This window comes from Xiphophorus hellerii, chromosome 5 (assembly GCF_003331165.1).
Source record: "Xiphophorus hellerii strain 12219 chromosome 5, Xiphophorus_hellerii-4.1, whole genome shotgun sequence".
Lineage (NCBI taxonomy): Eukaryota > Metazoa > Chordata > Actinopteri > Cyprinodontiformes > Poeciliidae > Xiphophorus > Xiphophorus hellerii.
In genome coordinates, this window is record NC_045676.1 from 2055320 (window position 1) to 2073820 (window position 18501).

At 41.8% G+C, this 18501-nt stretch overlaps 1 protein-coding gene across 1 annotated transcript in view; it reads left to right on the forward strand.

The window, feature by feature from the left end:
- The first annotated feature begins 187 nt into the window (after positions 1-187).
- The window catches only part of LOC116719621 (sodium/potassium/calcium exchanger 3-like), a 46386-nt gene continuing 28072 nt past the window's right edge, over positions 188-18501 (forward strand). The window contains exons 1-2 of the mRNA XM_032562174.1: positions 188-1259; positions 5786-5908. Coding sequence (XP_032418065.1) covers positions 1073-1259; positions 5786-5908 — 310 coding nt within the window. The 5' untranslated portion in view covers positions 188-1072. The remainder of the gene's footprint in view (positions 1260-5785; positions 5909-18501) is intronic.

Below are 18501 nucleotides of genomic sequence, written 5' to 3' on the forward strand. Positions count from 1 at the left end.
TCGTGTTGTCCTGTCTTCCCCTTGATTGTTTCCCAGGTGTGTCTCGTTTCTGTGATTACCCTCCCGTGTATTTAATGTCACCTGTGTCTCAGCGTTGGGTCCTTGTCAATGTGTCTTGTCCATGCGTGTAGCCTGTTGCTACCAGTGCTGAGCCCTAGTCTTCCGCTCGACTTTGCTGCCAGGTTTTGTGGACTTTGGAATTTATTTTCACCATTAAATCACCATAATCATCTTATCCTGGGTCTGCTGCGTCTGCCTCACCACCCTTCACCACACCATCTCATGACAAAGTTGTGTTTTAGCGGCACATTAATTTTAGCATAACTTCTTTTGTTTTGTGGTTTTTGCATTTTGTCATCCCTTCTGGGTCATCTTAGAAAAATGGCTTTTGTTGTTAATTGCTGCTAAGTAAATGAACAGAATAATGACCTTTGCTAATGCTTGTAAAGTTGTAAATCAAATTATTTACATGCCCATCATTGGTCTGCATGTGTATCGAATTACATGTGTTAGAACATTCCTTCAGTGCTTCTAACTGGTTTTAATGTGAGTGAGTTCATTTCTGGGTTGGGCCCCAGTGAATCCTAGGAACGCCTCTGGAAAGAAAACCTAAAACACATGTAAAGGTGCTGAAGGTTGAGAGAGACAGACAGCGGCCGGCCTGTGAGATTTATTGTTTCTTTATTTATTCGCAGCAGTGCTCAGCCTCCAGATTATTGCGTGCCTGTGAGAGTGCGCGCTCCCCGCACCTCTCCCTCTCCTCTGTTTCTCAGCAGCAGACACGCATCCATGGAGCGCTCCCGCAGCCGCCCGCAGCCTCCCCGCCTCGGAAACCAGATTCTAACATGACATTAGGAGACAACCCGGCTCTCTGAAACAGGAGCTCAGTTCGGTTCGGCCCGCTTTGCCTCACAGAACCTCCCCGGTATCACTCCCCAACTTTTTACCCCCCCCTCCTTCACTTCGGGGGGCAGAAAGCTGCTTCCCTGGGATTACCGGAGCTCCTGCTTCATCCCTGCTCTGGTTCTGTGGCGGCTTCAGGCGGCAGGAAGAAGGGGTGGGGGAGATCCGTATGGATGAGGCAGCCGAACAGGAGATGTCTCCGCCGGGTATCCGGCGCCGGGATGGAGCGACGCCGAACCGGAGGAGGATGAAGGCGAGACGGAAAAGGCGAAAGGAGCTGGTTTTGATCCAGATCTGCTTGTTCGGAGGATTCCTGCTGGCAGCGAAGGGCTTGTCATACTTCAGGGAAGATCCAGGTGAGAACTGAAGATTGATTATTACACTGTGTCCTTTCAGCATCTCTTCCCTTCATGTTCAAACCCTGAATCATTTATTTTCTATCTGTATTTTTAAAACGAGAACAAACTTCATGGATCTCCGATAAGAAACAGCTTGTTGTCAGATGATGAAATAAATCATCTAAAAATAAAAATGCAAAACGGAGATAAACAAATAAAAAAAGCGTTTATTTCAGTTCATTTAAATGATTAGGGCATAGAGCTAATAAAACCCAAACTAGAATTTTTGGTTTGGGTTACTGGTAAAAAAAAAAAAATCCCTTTAACATAGAAACTGTATGTTTTACAGCAGGGACGTCAAACTCAACTCGTTTTCATTTTGAGCCATATCAAGATGATAAATATCCTCAAAGAGCCAATTGTGGCAGAAAATACTGAAAAAACCTGCCAACAAAGTGAAAAAATATGAATAATAGCTCACTCTGCATTCAGTGAAAATATCGTAATATTTAATAATTTTGAAAATCTTTTCTCGTTGATGTAATTTGGCCCTATACAGAAAAAAATCAGCTTCAAGCTAAACAGCCACAGCTGTTTACCTTGAAGGTTGTATTTATGTGGCCCTTTAGAGTCACATGGCGGGCCAGATTTGGCCCCCAAACCTTGAGTTTGACACACGTATTCTACTCAATCAAGACAGGTCAGTAACACCCTGCACAGGGAGAGGTGGTCACAAGAAGAACCAAGTTAGTCACAGAAGGGCTTATCCAAGCACATGTATGGAAGGTTTAGTGGAAGGAAAAACTGTGGAGATGCACAATCATGATGGATAATCAGAGAGTAGAATGGATAGTAAAGCAAATATGTTTTTAAGAGTTTGAGGGAGATTTACCAGAGATGGACTGGAGTCCAGGACTGGAGTTTGAGACCCCTGGACTAGACCCACCAAAGTCCTTGAGTTGAGCCACTAATGCACCAGAGACAATGTCAGAAGCATCTTAGCTAAGGAGAACCAGAACTGGTTTAAAGTTCTCTTTTCAGATGAAAGTGAAGTTTGTATTTCGTTTGTAAGTCAGGGTCCCAGAGTATGAGGAGAAGTTTCAGTCAGTGATGATCTGCTGGTTCTGGTCCACTGGGTTTTCTGAAGTCCACAGTCAGCCAGGACATTTTACAGCATTTAAAGCTTCCCTTTGCTGGCAGACTTTATGGAGATGCTAATTTTATTTTCCAGCAGGACTTGTAACGGGTCCGCATGCCAAATGGACCGTACCTGCTTTTATGACCAACGAATCACTGCAAACTCACCTGAACCCGACAGGAAGTTGGTGTTACATCACCTGCCTGCCTCAGCAGAGCGACACGCTGGGCTCCTCCGTGTCACACTGGATGGACGCATTAATTCACGCAAAAGCAGCCCAGTCCTGCACAGACCCACATTTCTGTATTGGTGTTTGTTTTATTCAGGTGTTTTACCTGCAGAGCTGTGAAATCAGGCCAGATGAACACACTCTGCAACCTGATTGGTTCCTGCAAACAGATCACACACACCTGAAGTTAACGACGCCATATGGTCCAGATTGTCTCCATCGTCTCTCGGTTTTCCTCAAAACTCCAAACTGGATGTGAGTCGGTGGCGAATCGCGTCAGATGATTTTAACATTTTTATGGTCGGGACAGCAGAATAGTTGTGATTTATGCTTCATCAGTGAGTCCAGCTTTACGGCCACAAGTTTCTGCAGTGACTCATTATTATTGGATTGCAATGCAGGCCGATCGCATTAATATGAAATTATTGCAAAGAGCTTTATTGGCTTGTTTTTGTTGTTGATTTCTGGATTATTAAGAATTTAAAGTTGAGATGTTCAGCTGCAGAGCAGAAGGTTTCAGGATGTCTAAGATGTTCTTGTGAACCCCTGGATCGTCTTGTTTGTGTGAGGTTACTTCTCATCCAACTTTTCTCAAAAATCCAGGAGTTTGGTGTTGATCTGTGTGTTTTTCACAATGAACTAAATCAACCAAAGAACACTGAGGTTTTAGACCTGTGGTCAGAAAACTCTGGAGACCAGGTTTTCTGGACTTTCCTTGAGATTTGAAGAGTTGGTTCTGATTTTGACTGAGCCGAGTTTATTTGCGTATCACATCAACAAAGGAGTTCAAAGTGCTTCACAGAATGAAAACCAACTGTGAAATAAGCAGCAAACATTTCAAAATCATCAAGCAAATATGCAATATATTGATTAATGTTCCAGTTGCATCAAAGGTGGTAGAGTTTTAGTCTTGATTTAAAGGGTCTCCGTTTTTCAGCATCTTTGCAGTTTTCTGGCAGTTTGTTCCAGAATTGTGGTGCAGAAAAGGTGAATGCTGCTTCTCAAACTTTTTTAAAGACTGAGAAAGTGAAAAACATGCTGCAGGTTTAATTATGGAAGAGATGGCAGTTTTAAACAAAAAATGAAGGAATTCCAGGATTATTCCCATTTAATCATCAAACCAGATGCAGCAGAGCACAGACTCAGCCTCCAGAGCAAATCTCTGAGACTCAGGTCCATGTGGGTCAGGAGGAACACAACTTCAGGAGGAAGTTGTGTTCAGGCTGCAGAAGGTGAACCATCCATAATTTACGCTTAATTGTTTCATTTCACAGTTTATATTGCTGGGGCCACGGTCAGTGGTTGCTGTCACCATTGAGAAAAAGTTACATGGATTCATCAGTTTGATGTGTGATGGCACCATGTGGATTCTTTGTTTAGCTTGTTGAATATTAAACTGAGTAAAAATTAAATGATTTTAAAAACTGACAGGAAAAATAGATTAGAGCAGGATTGTTTTTGATGGCGTCATTAAGTCTCATTTTTCAGTATTTGACCCGCCTGATCCCCAGTCAGAGCAGACTGAGGAAAAACTGATCTCTGGTGAATTGATTGGTCCATCTCTGCTTTAACCCGACAGAGAAGCTCAGGCCTGGACCCAAAGAGCAGGAGGAGAAAAAGAAGCCAAAAACACTCCAAGAACGAAGATGTTGGGAATGTTTCAACATCAGAAAGGGTTTGGTCCAGGAGTCCATATCCAGCTGGTCAGAGTAAACTGCAGAAGTTATGAAGTAGCATCAGCGCTGGTAACATGGACTCTTCCAATAAATTCCTTACATTTCCTGATAAATTAGTTTAAAACTTGAGGAATTGTTTAAATTGTAACACGGAGAAGCACAAAAATGTAGCATTTATGTCACGTCTGGCTCCTCTGGCTGTGACTCTAAGCGTATCAGCTCTGCACACATTTCCAACAAACCCGATGCGCTTTGTTAACCAGCTTATAGGAATATAAGTTTAATATTTATGATGCAAATAATAAAGTTATGAGGGAGTGCAGCACTCCTCGCCGAACCACTCTAATCATTCCCACTCCTCTTTGCGCTCCGTGCAGAAGGTCGGGACAGATAGGAGGAGGGCGGAGCAGCTGAGCGGTGGCCTCTGCTGCGTTTGCTGCGGCGGAGGTAAAGATAGGTGAGGAGTTCACTCGTCCCCCCAGGCTTGTTGAGCGGCTCCTTCACTCCGGCTGAATCCCTATTTTGGGTTGGGTCTGTGGTTGGCAGGGTGGAAAAGGGCAGCGCGCTCCTGCCGGGCTCTGTGAAGGATGAAACGAATTCTGTGGAGCTGCTGCTTTCTGGAAGAATGTGCAGATGTAGCCACAGTGGGAGCCGCACTTTGTGGGCTGTGCTGTTGCTCCACTCCCCTCCTAGGAGGATTTTGTTTTGGAAAATCTTGAATTTCCCCATTTAGTGAGTGAATTAGCAGGTCAGATAAACCCGAAGCATTCCAGCAACTCACTTCCCACACAGACACAGAAGCCTCAAGGCATCCATCATATTTTCCTCTCAATCAATCAGAGCATCTCTGAAATGAGTTTTGATCAACAGTTCTGACTAATAAGAGAAAAAGTCCAGAAAGGCCAAGAAACCCTCTAAAAAATCTCCAGGACCCCAAAGAACTCCTGATCACAACATCTGTCTGCTGGGGAGGAAAGCAAAGTGCTGTGGAAAGTAGTAACTTTCCTTCAACACATTTCTTCAGATTTTGTTATTCTTAAACATTTCATCAAACAAATGTTAGATATCATGAAAACCGGTCTAATATTATGAATGACCGGTCTTTAAATCCACTGTATTAGATTCTTGAAACAGGATTTAAACACCTGCACAGAAAAATGGTAATGAAGAAGTTCATCCAGAAGGAAACCTCAAGCTTCCCTTTCTGTAGCGATTCCTATGTTTATTATGCTGATACTTGGTTTTACCAAGACGAAGCCAGAGCAGACACAGGAATACCACCGAAGTTCTGGTCCAGAAGTTCTGATCTATATCTGATGACCAGAACTTGGTGCATTACTGCAGGCGAGTCTCTGCACTGCCATCCTCTCTCCTTCTCTCTCCTGCAGTTACAGATAAAAATCATACAAAATGTCACACCTGAGGATGTGCATTCAGACTTTCAACTCAAAGCGTTCTAAACTTTATGTGAAATTAAATGTTTAAAAATGTCTTCCTCCAGATTTTCCCGCCTCGGCTGAGGGCCAGGAGAGACGCGTTGGACGGAAGCTGCTGCAGGAGACGTCCAACAGCAGCCTGGAGGAAGAGGAGATTGATGAAGAGCCGAAGAACTGCACCGCTCCAGGTAAGGCGGGATGAAAGAAAGAGGACACAAGTGTTCTCCGCTTTCCTTTGCTCCAGAATAGAGAGAGGAGGCTAAAATAAGAAAAGCGAAAAATGGGAAACAAATCATTCTCCCTGTTTCTCCCGTCTTCGGTTCCCCTAATGTAGACTAACCTAGTTTGGACGGTCATATGATTTCCAGCAGGCGGTGACGTTCATGCTGCTGGTTTTTCACAGTCCCCGGCACTTCACTGGGATTATTCTCACCTTCTACTGACTGTCTCCATCTCACCTTGTTCCTCCCTTCATGTTTCCACACTGATGCTGGCGCTACAGCGAAGTATCATCTAACTTTGATGTGTTGCCATAGGATTTCAGGTGTTCAGGAAAATCAAAGCAGTGTATGGTTCTGAAGTGGAGGGATAATAATAATTTATGGTTGAAGACATTTAAACAGGACTTGCCAAAGTGTCAGATCTGAATCAGGCATTCTGATACCCAAAATTAATAACAATCCCAAAGTTAGCTAAGATGTAGTCAATAGCATGTGGGTAATCACTGACTTACATTGACTCGCTCCATTCAGTATGCTAGCCTCAGTTAATAGTTCAAAAATTAAATAAAATGCTTAGTTTAGCTCTAAGGCTAACATTAGCATGATAGCTAATAATGCTAATCACTATCATGCAGAGCAACTAGCATGTAGACATTACCTACAGGATGTGTCTCTGGCATCATTACACATCTGGATGTCAACATTTCTACCCGTCAGTACTTTGACTAGACTGTTCTAACACATGAATGTACTTTCATTGAAACCATCTGCTTAATGTAATGCAAATGTATTTACTGCGTGAGCACAAAGCTCTGACCGCTGGCATTTCCTTTTATAAAAGTGACGCTCTCGCTGAAATATTTTGCTTGCTTTAGTGGGCGGTAACTCTTCTGATTGATCTGATTGGTTGTGAATAAATACGAACTATGCGCTCTGTTGGTTGTTAACAGAGTTGAGCAGTAACTAGTTACATTTACTAAGTTATATTGACTTGAGTAACTATTTAGAGACAAAAAATGTACTCCTCTTCATCCGTCTCAGTCTGCTGGTTTCAGTGAAGCTCTGCTAACTATTTGCAGTGTTGCAGTATCACATAAAACACCAATAAAATACCCAGAAGTTTCAGGTTGGGACAAAATGAAAAATAAAAAGTTTTAGCGTTGTGAATACTTTTGTAAAACTAAAACAGGTTTGTGATGTGTGAACTTTGAAATACTTAAATAAAGGAGAGGATCGGTCACCTCTCTCAAGAGTTTGTCGCAAAATCATCAACCTCCCGTCTCACTTTCCAAGGTTACCTGCCTCCATCTATAAACGGAGCGGGGGTCAAAGTTCACCTTACTCTTCTCCCTTGCTGATGACGCAGGAGCTGCTCTTTTCCTCCTCTTGCTGCTAAATTTAAAGCGGCCCAACCCGGCGGCTTTAACCCGCGCTTCCCTCCTGAGGACAGCGCCGCTCCTGCTCAATAACCTCCATTTGCTCAGAGTCTTGTCCTGCTTTGGTGGTCCGTCCTCTTGAGACGGAGAAACACCTGTTTGGGGGTAATTGTCATCCTTCACCTGATAATTAAGAGAACGTTAAGGAGATATTTAAAAACCCATGATTGAATGAGAAGAAGGGTAAAACAAGCATCTTATTGTCGACAAAGCTGGTTTATTGATGGAATGTCCTCTACTGGGAAGACTGGCAGCTGTCTTAAACGTCGTCCTCTAGTTAGTAACCGTTGTCTCAGCAGAATGATGGATGGATTTCAAATTATTTGCAAGCAGCCAGAAACCCTTCACAGATTGATGGACAGCAGTTGCTGCTTCCCTTCAGTCATTGTTGTCTGTCCCTCCTGGTGTTGCCCTAACGCGCCTAAAGCTTCAAAAAGACAGAAGTCCTGTTTCTATAGAGACTCACACTTGATCAATACTCCTGATTAGTGTCACCTGACTTCTAGTTTCCATCAAAAATCCCACAGAAGTAGCAAGGAGTGGCCTGTTTCATCTTAACTTCTTTTGTACAATTGCTGATCTGAGTGTGTTTTTTAAATAAATGTTCCGTTTGAATCTGCAACCTCCAGTTAAGAATGAATTGATGACCAAAGTAGATGACAATTATTTCAATAGTTGATTAATCATGATCAATCGTTTCAGCCCAACATTATTATATAAATTACTCACAGAAAATTTGCCATTTTTTTGACATAATTTTGACAAATTTCACATATTTTTTGTCCTAGAGCATATGTAAATTAATTAAAAGAATTAAGAGAATTTAGTTTCCTTGGTGCTGATTGGCTGAACCCCAAATATGTTAGCTTCTGTTAGCTCCACAACAGTTTCCACTGGGTGAATTCATGTTTTGGTGTTTGAACTATTAAAATGGATATTTTTAGACAGGATTTCCAGTATTTTAGCAATTAGCGAGTGGTTGTGGTCCTAAACACCCACAAATAATTTTTTTTAATTCACCTTTCAAATCAAGAAAGTATTTTTTAACTGAAATATTTGAATCCTGGGGTGCGCTGTACTTTACTGTTTTTATCTCATGCAGGCCGACTACTGATCTTGTTTTTATTCTTTACTAATAAAGTGATTGTGCAATCATACATCTGATCATGTGGCATGCTTCATATGTATTTCCTGAGAGTGCTAGCTGATGATGCGAACTCTTCACCTCCAGCTGATTGTCGCCTGAAATTAGAAACCTGCTGATCAAGAGCTGGGAAGCAGAGGGGAAGGAAGAGCTGCTCGTTTGCTAATTTTTCTCCTCTCCAAAACGCCTCCATGAGTTTGATCATGAGATCCCCGCTGCTTCTGTTGATTTCAGGCTCTTGTTTATTGTCTTCTCCTCTTCATCACCGCATCATTTATCAGTGAAGATGGAAAAAAGAACAGTTGTTTCTGGGAATTTGTTCTGGGAGTTGCTGTTTTCTGCTAATGAAGTGATATTTATGAGCTTTTGTTTAATGTTGTAAAAGTTGTTAATTTTAGCACTTCTGAGCCCAGATTTGTCTCAGAAGGGTAATATTTCTTTATCGAAATATTACAATAATCTGTAGTTCCCATCTGCAGTAAATAGTACTGTAGAGTTTTATTCAGCAAAATCTGACCATTGTAGATAGAAAAAAAGTTGTAAATTTCTGCCACAAAATCTCATTTGAAAAAAAAAAGGAAATTTCTGAGTCATATTTTTACTAGAAAAAAACAAATTTTGATATTAATCTTAGAAATAAAAAAAACATGGACATTTCTGAGTTTAAAAAGTAAAAAAATCTGCTAGAAAAACTCAGATATTTTGAGATTAATCTCGGAAATTTTTAAGAACAAAACTTAGAAATTTCTGAGTCTCAAAAGTCAAAAAATGTTCACCTTTGAAACTCAAAACATTTCCAAATGTCAAACATTTTCTGAGATTAATCCCAAAACATTTCAGTTTTTGACAGAAATGTATTCCTATCTTTCCTGTCTTTAACAAGCCGTGGTAGAAATCCCATCTAAATGCTCAGCGGTGAACCTGCCTGTGCTCCGGCGGCCCTCCGTCTCCCCTCCTCTCCCTCCTTCCATGTGACTGCTCTCTCCAGGGGTGTTTTCCTCCTCTGTTATTAAAAGCGAGCTGCAGTGACTTAATCGGGGCTTCCCTGTGAGGAATGCGGTGTGTGTTGGAGCGCCTGCGGTTTTTGGCTGAAAGTTTTGGAGCAGTATTGATTAATGCGAGGGAGCTGCCGGGTTCTGCAGCGAGTCGCAGAGCGTGTCGGCGTGCTCGCCTCGCTTCACGTGGGATTCCTCCAGGCTCTTCCTCACGTGTCTGCAGCGAGCGAGTGTTTGATGAATTAATCAGAAGACGGAAGGGGTCTCACCCTCAGCCCGTCATCAATCAAATCTTAAGCTGATCCACAGAGCGGCCCGGACCGGCTTCCTCTGAGGAATCGGTGCTTTGGTGTTGCAGTGACATCACTGGGCTGCTGCTACTGATGATGGCAAAGTTCTTTCATAACTGCCAAACGTGCAGCTTGGCAAAGTCATCCTGTTTTGTTACTGCAGGATCAGGAGCTTGGAGCTCAGGGGACCTGGACCAATCCATCACTGCAATTAGCCGAGCCGAGTCAGAACCTTCCCTCTACATCAGCTCCTGCTGGTTCTGGGCTTGTTTTAGTGGCTGTACAACATTAATCCATGGTGACATTTTGTTTGTTTCTCACTGCTTTTCTTTTCATTCTCCTCCGGTTTTTCGCTCAGGGGTGTACAGGCAGGCATGACCAACGGTTTTGCCTTTAACATGCTTCGTTTTTTAAAAAATATCTCTGTGGTACACTGAACAACACGTTTCAAAGATTTCTGTTGGCAAATATGTTAAATTTATGTGGAAAAACGTTCCTTCAGAGACACACAGAGGAATCAGTGAAGTTATGATTAGTAATGCGACTCAAATCTGACTTTTTCACGGCAGACTGAATGTCTTGATTCAGATCTTTTCACCCTAAAAAACCTGATGCGCGCTACTTCTATATGTGGAACTAAATCAGATACGTAATCCTCCACAAAAGGCCGTTGCTATGACTTGTTGACGCTCTAAAGACAAACGCATGGATGAGTTTCTCTAGATCTTGTTGGGACATTAGTCCTTTAATCCTGGAAATGTTCTTCAAGTGATAGAAGGCTGACTTTGTAGTTGTCTTTATGCATTTTGAAGGTTCAGGTCCATCACTACATCCAGATTTCAGGCCTGATCTCCAGTTTCTAGCAGTAATAACTGAAGCTGTGTGTTGACTCTTAACCAGGGAAAACACCTTAGCTGAGCGCAACATAACACCCCTCAGTGTGGAAGCTGTTACTATGGGAAGAAGACAAAGTTTGCTATTTTCAGAATCATTGATCAAATCAAGAGCAGAACAAGAAAAGCAACAGTGACACTTGAGAATAATAAACTTCAGAGATACATATTTTGCACTGATATTCTAGTGAGTCATTATGGAAGCGTTTAACTGCCAGAGATAGAAAATGAATAATTCAGCAGCAGAATGTTACTAAAGCAAAAAATTGTATTTCTATAGCGAGATACAAAATTCGCTAAACAAGAAAGTTTATGGTTCTATCGAGATTTATATCTTGTTAAAACCAAAAATATGTTCTTATTTTATTGCTATGACCAATGGTGGAAACAATTGTGCTAATCGGCTAACAGGAGAGCTACATTAAAATCACTGTACCATCTGTACTTTTAACTCATTTGTTCATGCACTAAAGAAAATAATTCTACATTATTAAAATGTAGATCTGCAAAGCATGATATATTTATTTGTGATATTAAATAATGACAATGTTATAATTATCTTAAATGTGGTCTTAGAACATCTTCTTACATTAGCATATTTTTCTTAGCTCTCTTTAATTGCACTACTGTTTCAGTTGTTACTTTTGGTATACATTGTTTGTTTCTTTTTACCTTACAGTGAAAGGCAATTTTAAATAAAATGCATTATTATTACTATTATTACAATCATTATTCATTAATAATAATAATTGTCATACTTAAGCTCAAAGATTATAGTTCAGTAGAAAATCGGACCATTTTAATTCAAAGTGATGATCTGTCAGGAGGAGCTTTTGCCAACGCAAGACAATGAATTAATCACATCTAATTAGACTAACGTTGTGATTTCAGCTGAGCTCCTTCCCAGCTTCACTTCTGCCAACATTCTGACCTTGCTGACTGAAAGAAATATTTTAAACTCATAAATTTCTTTGCACTGATTTAACATTCATCTCATCACTGCACAGCAATCCAAAAATTTAACGGAAGCACTAAGGTAGCAGCAAAACACAACACGGGAGGTTTTGCCCTCTGAATTATGGAGCTCTGGTTGTTTACCAGGAGCAGAAGAGACTCGGCATGCCTTTAGAGATTTTTCCCGCTGCTGCGACGGCGAGCGATGCCGAGACTTTCCTGAGTTCAGCGGGCGTCGTCCTGTTACTGCTGCAGTCCCAGGAGCTTCAGAGGACATGCAGGCTTCCACACACAGTGTTTCTGTGAGCCTCCATGTTTATGAACTACTTACAGCAGTGCTGACATAAACAAGCTCCATCCAGACTGACTCTCTACATTTCAAACCATTTTAACCTTTAAATCACAATGTTGTTAGTAATGGTTCCAAAATGTCATTAACTGCCTGACTAACTGGTTTTGATGCTGTTTTTGTAAACAGATGAATTCTAGCAGCAAAACCAATGTGGTCCCATGAGTATTTTGTTTTTACCTTTAAAATGCAGCATTTTACTGTAGAGTCCCTATAACCTGCAGGAACTCCAGTACAGTCACTAATTTAAACTGGGAGTAAAGCCAAATGTGTTGGGAAGCGTTATGACCTCAGCTGGTCATCGATATTATAAAGCAGCAGGTATATTCAGTGGCTGTTTCACCGGATGCAGACATTCGTCAAATGGGCTCAACTGAGATATCTGCTACCATCTACTCAGTAAGGAAAGTAGCTATTGGCTGCAATAAAGTTATTTAAATTTGCATAATTGGTCATATGAATCAAATAAGCAAGTAAAAACACCTTAGGTATGCAGAAGCTCGTTACATGTGAAGTTATTCATCTCGATGATGTGCAGTTCTGCATTTTTAATCTAATTATGTGTTTATTTATACATTCCTTTCATGCAGTATGTTATAATAATAATTAAAATGTTTTTATAATATTTCCCCAGGCTTTTCAAAGATGGTTTAATAATTTTTTTTTACTCTTTCTCTCTTTGGTCTGGTGCATTTTCAGAGGATTATGATGATTCTTGCATGAATAGAACCATAAGCTGAAAAGTTCACAAGTGCAATATGAACATAACTGCTGTTGTTATACTTCGCTCATCCTGCAGTGTCCAAATATTTAAACATTTTCAATCTTTTCTGTTGAGTGCTGCTTGCTTGAACAGCATACAGTATGTTGCTAACACAAATTGCCCACAGATCAGATCAACTGGAAAAATATTTAATTTTATAATATTAAGATCATAATAAAAATTAACGTCTACATTTCTAGCAGATATCTTTGCCTTTAACCTAAAGGTGGCTCAGCAGAAGTATTTATTCACTCAGTGTGACTAAATGAAAATGTTTAATTGGTAAATTTTCCTTCCACTTTGCAGTAAAAAGTACAGGAGCTGGTCAGCAGCAGGATGTCGTCTCTCAGGTTCTGTGTCAGGCTTTCAGAGTAGGACTGTCTCCTTTCCTTATTTATTTCAAGCACAAACTGCAGAATATTTGGTCATGGTCAGGTTCAACGCCTGCACTGACAACATGCAAAGTAGCCAAAGTCCAAGAAGAAACTCAGATATTTTTTAAGAAGTGAAAGTTGTTGGAAGTGAAAGTTTAAATTGGAGGGAAAATCCCCATCGTTGTTGTGGACGGTGATATCAGAGCTGGAGCCTCGTCAGCAGCGGCCGTGAGGTGCAGCGCTGCGTCCTTTTAACACAACTCTGCAGATGTGTCAGTATTTTCTTTTCAAAGCTGAGCGGGCGTCCTACTGAGGTCATTACAACGTGGGATTAATGTGTTACTGTAAAAAAGCCAAAAACGCCCATATATAACTGAAGTTCTCTTTTAGCTCATATCCAGATCCTGCAGTTTCTTTCAAAGCATTTATTTATAGTCTCTCTGATGACTCACCACGTTTCACAAACTCACGGCCTTCATTGATGCGTCTTGTCACTTAACTGAGTTTAGATCACCACTCTGCCTCGCCTCATGTGAACGCTGCAGTCACTTCGTCCAGAGATGAGTCACCCGGAGGTGAGCTTTGTCCACAGCCAGGCTGCGGCGCTCCAGCGGAGGCTGCGCCGCCTGCGTTGCCATGGTTTACCGGTGATTCACCGCCGTTACGCCGAGAGGCCGGGGTTGTGCCCGGACTGCCACGTGAGCACCGACTGATCTGGTTGTTGTGTGTTGAGAAATGCAGCATAGACGCTGGATGCGGTTGCCACGGAAACAGCTTCTAACAAAACACGCTCCGATGCTCTCCGAAGGTGGAGAGCTCTGCTGTTTTCTGTGAAGACACAAATAACTTTACAAGTTTATCCCTGAGGAGTCGTTTGTTTTGAATGATCATCTTCAGACATCCGGAGGTTTTCTGGCATCATGGTGCAGGAAGCCACTGATGAGCTTCAGAAAACAAAACCACTGCCTCATACAAACTGCTGAGGAAACATAATCATTATGCTGGACACCGCTAACTAAAAAATGAGATGCGCTAACCCTAAAGCACTACTCATAAACATTAGTTGTAGCTAATGCTAAGTGCTAAACTTCTCTAAGTTTAGCACACTAAACTTAGGGAAAGTTAAGTGTGCTAAACATTTTCAAAATTATTCAAAATGCTAAACGAAGACTTAGCTCAGCTAACAGCACATTAGCTTCCCTTTAAGCAGAACATGATGGATGGACATCGTCATTTCATTTGATCTCTGTTCAGAAGCAAGATGGACTTTCAGTAAAAATGGACGCAAAGTAATGCTCAGTGTATTTTTACCATCCATCATCATCCATCTTATCATTTCACTTCACTGCTGCTGCAGCTGTGCATTCATAAACTACGACTCCACACACGTGACGACTGAGGAAACAGAGGGGAATCTGTCACATTCACACCGGGCAGAAAGGAGCTGCATCCTTGCATCAGCGCACGGCGCATGCACGCCGCGGGCCGCAAAGAGGAGACTGAGGGGGAACAAAGCAGGAGTCCTTAAATGTCAGACATTACTCAGCACGGTAACTACGATGGCGTGTCAGCCCACATCATCGTCACGCACCCAGCACCCCAATGAGCATGTGCAGAACAGGCCCCCAGCCGTCCATGTATGCTCAGTATTTGCATGGGAATTGCACGAGGGGGAACTTGTAAACAGACCCCCAGCAGTGGCAAAAGATGCTTTAATGATTTCTTTGTGTCTTTGTGTGTTAACGCCGGCCCCTGCTGTTCCTCTGGAAGGGGTGAAAGGTCGGCAGCAACATGGCTGAACTTCAGAAGACGTTCCAGACTCTTCAATTTACGTTAAATTACTATTTTCTTTTTTGTCTTTCTCCAAGCTGAAGGATGGAAAACAAAATTCTGCAGCTGCTGGAATAATCTGTCATTTTCATCCAGACGAATGGATTGAGAGAGCAAATAACCGGTCTCCCCGATAAACACAAACTGCTGGATGTTTGGAGATAAATTTGTTTTTCCAACAGCTGCGTGACGCTTCAGCACACAGCTGTTGGAAAGTCAATATTAGTCCTGCTCTTCTCTTTTTTTCTGTCCTGCACGCTTCAGCGAACGTATTCTCTTCGGATATAAAATAAGCTTTCTTGCCAGCTGTGGCGTATATTTATGCATCATTTAGACATGTGCGTTTTAGTGCCGCTGGAAAATGTTTGCACGGATGTGGGTCCTCCTCAGGGTGATGAGACAAATGCAAAAACAGGGATGAAACGATCAGAATCTGACAATTCTGTCAAACAGAACCTCGTCAGCTTGACTTTAAATCACTCCGAGGTTTTCTCAAGAAGGAGAAACATTTACAAACAGTTAATAAGCCAGAACTCAGTGGCACCATTTGGCTGCTTTCTGTCTAGCTTGTAAATGTTTGTCTGGGTCCACAGACATCCCGCTCCTCATCAACCTCCTCCAACCCATCCCAGGGGATTCTGAGTCATTCCTGAACCACCAGCGATAAAGAGTCAACTTCCATTTGTTCATGGCTTTTCTGTGCACCAAAATATGTGCTGAAAATTCACCTATTTATATATATTTTTTTAATATTCAAAGGAAAATGCGGTTTGAGAAGATGAAATACCTGAACTAGCAAAACAGCCAATTTAGGAACACTATTTAAATGCTTGACCTCACAAAGCTCCACCCATTTACCCATAGCTCCTCCCCAGCTCAGCTCCGCCCACAGAGTGCCCCTCCCCAACGCTTCACCATTCAACTTAATCACTTTTGATAATATTCAATTCCCTTTGTCATGAAATGATTAAATGTTTCTTTGTCATTGTGGAATAGAAATACCCCATCTTTATTCTTTAGACTCTTAAGTGTGATTAATAATAAAATAATTCTTGATTATGTTGATGAACATAATCATCAACTCAAGTGTTGACTTCAGTGTTGATCCTAAATAAATTAGAAATAATAACAAATCTCTCAATGCTTTTGTTTCTCAGTCCTTCACATCTGATTGTTGGTTTGTGAATATTAATACATTTTAATCACGTTCTTCTAAATCCCATTCTTCATCTTTCTGTTGTTTTTTATTGTTATTGTCTTATTTCATGTTGAAGGAAAACACACACACAGATGCACCCCATTCTTACTCATCCCTTCTCCCCTCACACCAAATCCAGCAGTGATACATGTCCATCTCCATGGCAACAATCAAAAAGCGTTATGTCATAACTTAGAGTGGAGTTGTGCAGGATTTACTTCTTCTTTTTTTTTTTCACTCTCAATCCTTGACACACGCGTCACACACTCCCCCTCGCCGCTCCGGCGGAGCACACGGAGCCTCGGCGGCGTTACGTAACAGTCCTGCTTACCGAGAGGCGATGACATCATCAGCCATTGCAGAGATGATGGGCTGGGCAGCGGTTGAAAACATTAGGAGGGATGAATATCCTAACCCTCCAGCTCCTTCAGTTTAATTTTTATGGCCCATGTGTGAATATAAGATTTAAATTTTCCTTTCAGGAATTTTCCTTTCAGTTTAACTTCTTCGAGAAAATGAAGAAACTTGTGTTGTTTGTTTGCTGTTTAACCTTTAAAATAAATATTGGCTTCCCTTTGCCATGACCCTGAACCAAAGTCATGCTCTTCCTCTTTATTTTTCTTGCACAAGTTGAAGCTGTGAATCTCCTGAGAGGCTGGAAGATTTGATACCTCTGCAATCTGAACATGATCTCTAGTCCAGTTCTTCTTCCTGCTCTGGCACTTGGTCCTTCATGCAACATGAAGCAGAACAGTCCAGAGCCGTCATCGTCTGGGGGGAAATCTTCTGGCCTCTTTTGGGAGCCTTTGAGCTACCTCAGCAACCTCTGCCAGATTGTTGAACTCGTCTGATGGGAACGGTTTTGTTCCTCTCCTTTTTGTTGTAGAGTCTTGCGTAAAGCAGAAGCCAAGGTGCAGCATACGTGAGACGCTGAATAGGAGTGATCCAACAGAGACGAGGCCATGCTGCATCCTGATTCGGTGCTTGTCCTCTGTGGCTCACAGCGGCTCCGCTAAATGAGGCTGGGATGATGCTGGCAGCAGGGAACGTGTTCCCCTGTGAACCGATGCCTGATTGCTGATTGATACATTGACGGTAGCTGATTGTGCGTCACGAGGAAGCCGGCCCGATTGGAGAACAGGAAACAATCTTGCTGCTCTTGTTTGAGTTTGTTTCAGGGAGTTCTGAGTTGTTTGCTTCAGGCAGCAGGAGTCATTATCAGCAGCTGAAGCTTCATTCCAGTGACCCCATTCACAACTGCACTAATTACTGATTAACTCTGATATGTCAGCAGGAAGACTGAAGGAATATTATCAGCTGAGCTGCCGTGTTCTGCTAGCATCATTAGCTCTGGAAGGCCTCATCCATCCCTCCCTCTCTCTCTCTCTTCTACCATGAATAATCCACAGACATCGTGTATTTCCTCCAGTCTCCAAACATCATCCATAATGCACCACATCGTGGCCTCGCCTCTGCTTGTTCTACATTGACTCACATCACTAAGTGTTCGTCCTGGCAGCTGTGGCTGCAGCGTTGGAGCGACCCCCTTTTCATTCTGGGCCCAGCAGCCTTTCTCCGTCTGCCTCCAGGAAACACTCGCTCTATTCTGACCTGCTCATGTTTAAATAAATATTATTTCCTAAAAAATCTGTCTAATCTGAGATTAAATGGTTCAGTTAAAACCCAAATTCTGCTGCAAAGAGAGCTCTGGTTGCTGGAGATTGTAGAGAACGCTGTGCTTTGCAAAAGTTTTCATACCTACTGAACGTTTTGCACATTTTATCACATAATAACCACTAACTTTAGTGTATTTCATGTGAGAACAACAAAAAGCATTGCATAGTTGTAAAGTAGAAAAACGGTACATTAAATTGGCAATAATATACAATAAAACTGGAACTCTGAGTGGAAGAATCAAAAGAATCACCATCTGCAAACACACGAAGCGTTTTCTCAACTCTCCACTTTGGACACCATGAAGAAGTTTTGTTTGTATCACTAAACTGTACATATTAACTGCATTTGTTAATATGTTTGGATTTATTGATATTTACTGATGCGCTCATTGAACAGTGGAAAAAATAGTAAAACTAGCAATCACAACGATATGGACATCATTAATGGTGAGAACGAGAAATAAAAATTCTTCTCACGATGCGAGTTTTAACTGTCATGTTCCGTGTTTTTCCTGTGTATTTATTTCGAGTTTCTGTGTCTCTGAGTTTCCATGTTGTCCTGTCTTCCCCTTGATTGTCCCCAGGTGTTTCTTGTCCCTGTAATTACCTCCTGTGTATTTAGTGTCACCTGTGTGTCTTTGTCGGGTCCTCGTCTCGT